We start from the raw sequence: 2,071 nt of genomic DNA on the forward strand, positions 1-2,071 counted from the left end.
ACTACTCGCGTGCCTCTTCATCAGTAGTAGCACCGTTACACCGGAATCAATACGTGCAGAAATTTAGCCGACTTTCTTTTCTTCGTGGAAGCATCGGCCGTTCCAACAAATTGTGAAATAAGTGAATTCCCGGTAAAGACTTGCTGCGTGCGTGTGATCCAACATTTCGATACCACTAATCAACTTATTCGAAACTTTTCCCGAAACCTTTTCCCTCTTTTCAAAGCTTCTAATGCTCACAATTACCAAATTACGAACTGCCCGTCATATGCTTGGATGTACTCGGTGTAGAATCAGGTCTTTCGAGCTTGTTAATTACTTTCTACCGATTCGTGCCTAACTGATTTCCAAACGAATATAAGCAAAATGAAATAGGTATTAGAAAAATGACATTTTTCAGAAAAAAATATCGCAGCAACTGTCTTTGTCTTGGTGTTGAAGAAAAGCAAACTCATAGAATAAGACGCTTACCGCTAAAACTCTATCTCCTACAAAAACGCGTTTTGAAAGTCCGGCTGGCTTGTCAGGTTGCACCTGAGAGACAAAAGTTGCATCCGATCCGTCGCCACCGACGATATTCAGCCCCAAACTTCCACCGATAGAACGGCGGGCTGGTGTGGGTACGTGGGCTCCTCCCTGTGATTGGCTGAAAGAAGCCGGCCTAAAGTTTCTATACAGAGTTACCATACGTGCCTGGGGCCATCGTGAAATCAGATCTGCCACGGAAGCTGCAGCGCTGTAGTCGACTAATAAAGAGCAAAACAATGCTGGGTAGTTAGGATGAGTATGATGGTGAAGTAGGATGATGAACCGAGGATTGTGTACAATAGTGAGGTCATGGAACAGTGTCAGCATTATCAAGCAAAACAGAGCATAGCCTGACAAAGAAAGATCTTTCTCCAGGTATTTAACACACTGAAATATGCATAAACGGGATTGATGGGGATGATGGTCATAAGGGATGATCAGTTCAAACTCCTATGGAAGACTAAAGCACAGCGTGAACTCGTGAGACGCGATGTTACCTTGCACACCAATGTCAACTGATCCATTGTTATTCATCATACTGATCAGAAGGATGAATAGCCTCCAAAGTAATCAGGGAATCATGATCTCACTGCATTTATTCGACTGGTAGTTTCAAAGCAAGAAGTGCAACCTGGAAAAACTATAGCATATTAGTTAGTCGTAAGTGAAAAACCACAGAAGGGGAAATAGTGCTCTACGCTTCTTATTCTAGTGGTCTCGTGATGCGAAATCCCTTGTGTGCATTAGAAAATTCTGTTGTGATCACTTCAGAGGATAACCACTATGCATTCATACATTCATTTATACATTCATTTACATTCATTTATACATTCATTGAATTCGTACAAAAGAAATCCGACGGTACGGTACGACGGTGTCAGGTTCATCGGCCACAACTGTATTTATCGGTACACGAGTGATAAGTCACCTCACATGTAGACTTACTCAAGCCGGCCATTTGTTCTTCTAAAAGCTCCTGCCCTGTCGGAGCAAAGCAGGGAGTAACCATATCCTCGGCAGGTTTGCCAACTTCTTCATCCGAATTGATCAGTTGAGAGGATGGAGATATGTGTGATGAAGTAGTTTCACTAAACTCCCTAGTCTGTGGTGTAGCCTCATCACCAGTCTCCGGCGGGGATAGTAAAGCTGCCTTGTCCATGGGAGAAGAAGCCAGTTTGTGATCTGATACCCCGATGCTGGATCTTCCTTTCTCTGTTCTTGTATTTTTGCTTGATTCTTTAAATTTTAAAAGAAAAATTGGCAACTAAATTGATGAGGAGAAAACTAAATCTTGAGATAATTTGCTAAGTTGCAACTTACGTTTTGAAAACACAACGGAATCTCTCGCATATATTCTTCAACTGAACGTGCTGCAAAAGGCCGCCTTACGTTCCAGTTGACATGATATTCGAGATATAGCAGTATATTTGCCTGACCCAACCAACTATCCAAAAGGTTGCTAGAAATTAGTCAACAGCGCAACACCGTCTTGGCCCTTCTTGGGGTTCGCGGAACTTGGCGAACAGATCAACGGCCACCTGAT

The 2,071-nt window shown here is 42.8% G+C and overlaps 1 protein-coding gene across 1 annotated transcript; it reads right to left on the reverse strand.

Moving 5' to 3' along the window:
- Positions 1–473: 473 nt before the first annotated feature.
- T265_15900 (hypothetical protein) lies at positions 474–1,687 on the reverse strand (the record flags this gene model as incomplete). Its single annotated transcript, XM_009179315.1, has 2 exons — positions 474–746; positions 1,474–1,687. Coding segments are annotated over 2 exons (486 nt in total), but the record flags the coding sequence as incomplete, so codon positions are not given.
- Positions 1,688–2,071: the final 384 nt, after the last annotated feature.

This window comes from Opisthorchis viverrini (assembly GCF_000715545.1).
Source record: "Opisthorchis viverrini unplaced genomic scaffold opera_v5_1825, whole genome shotgun sequence".
NCBI lineage: Eukaryota > Metazoa > Platyhelminthes > Trematoda > Opisthorchiida > Opisthorchiidae > Opisthorchis > Opisthorchis viverrini.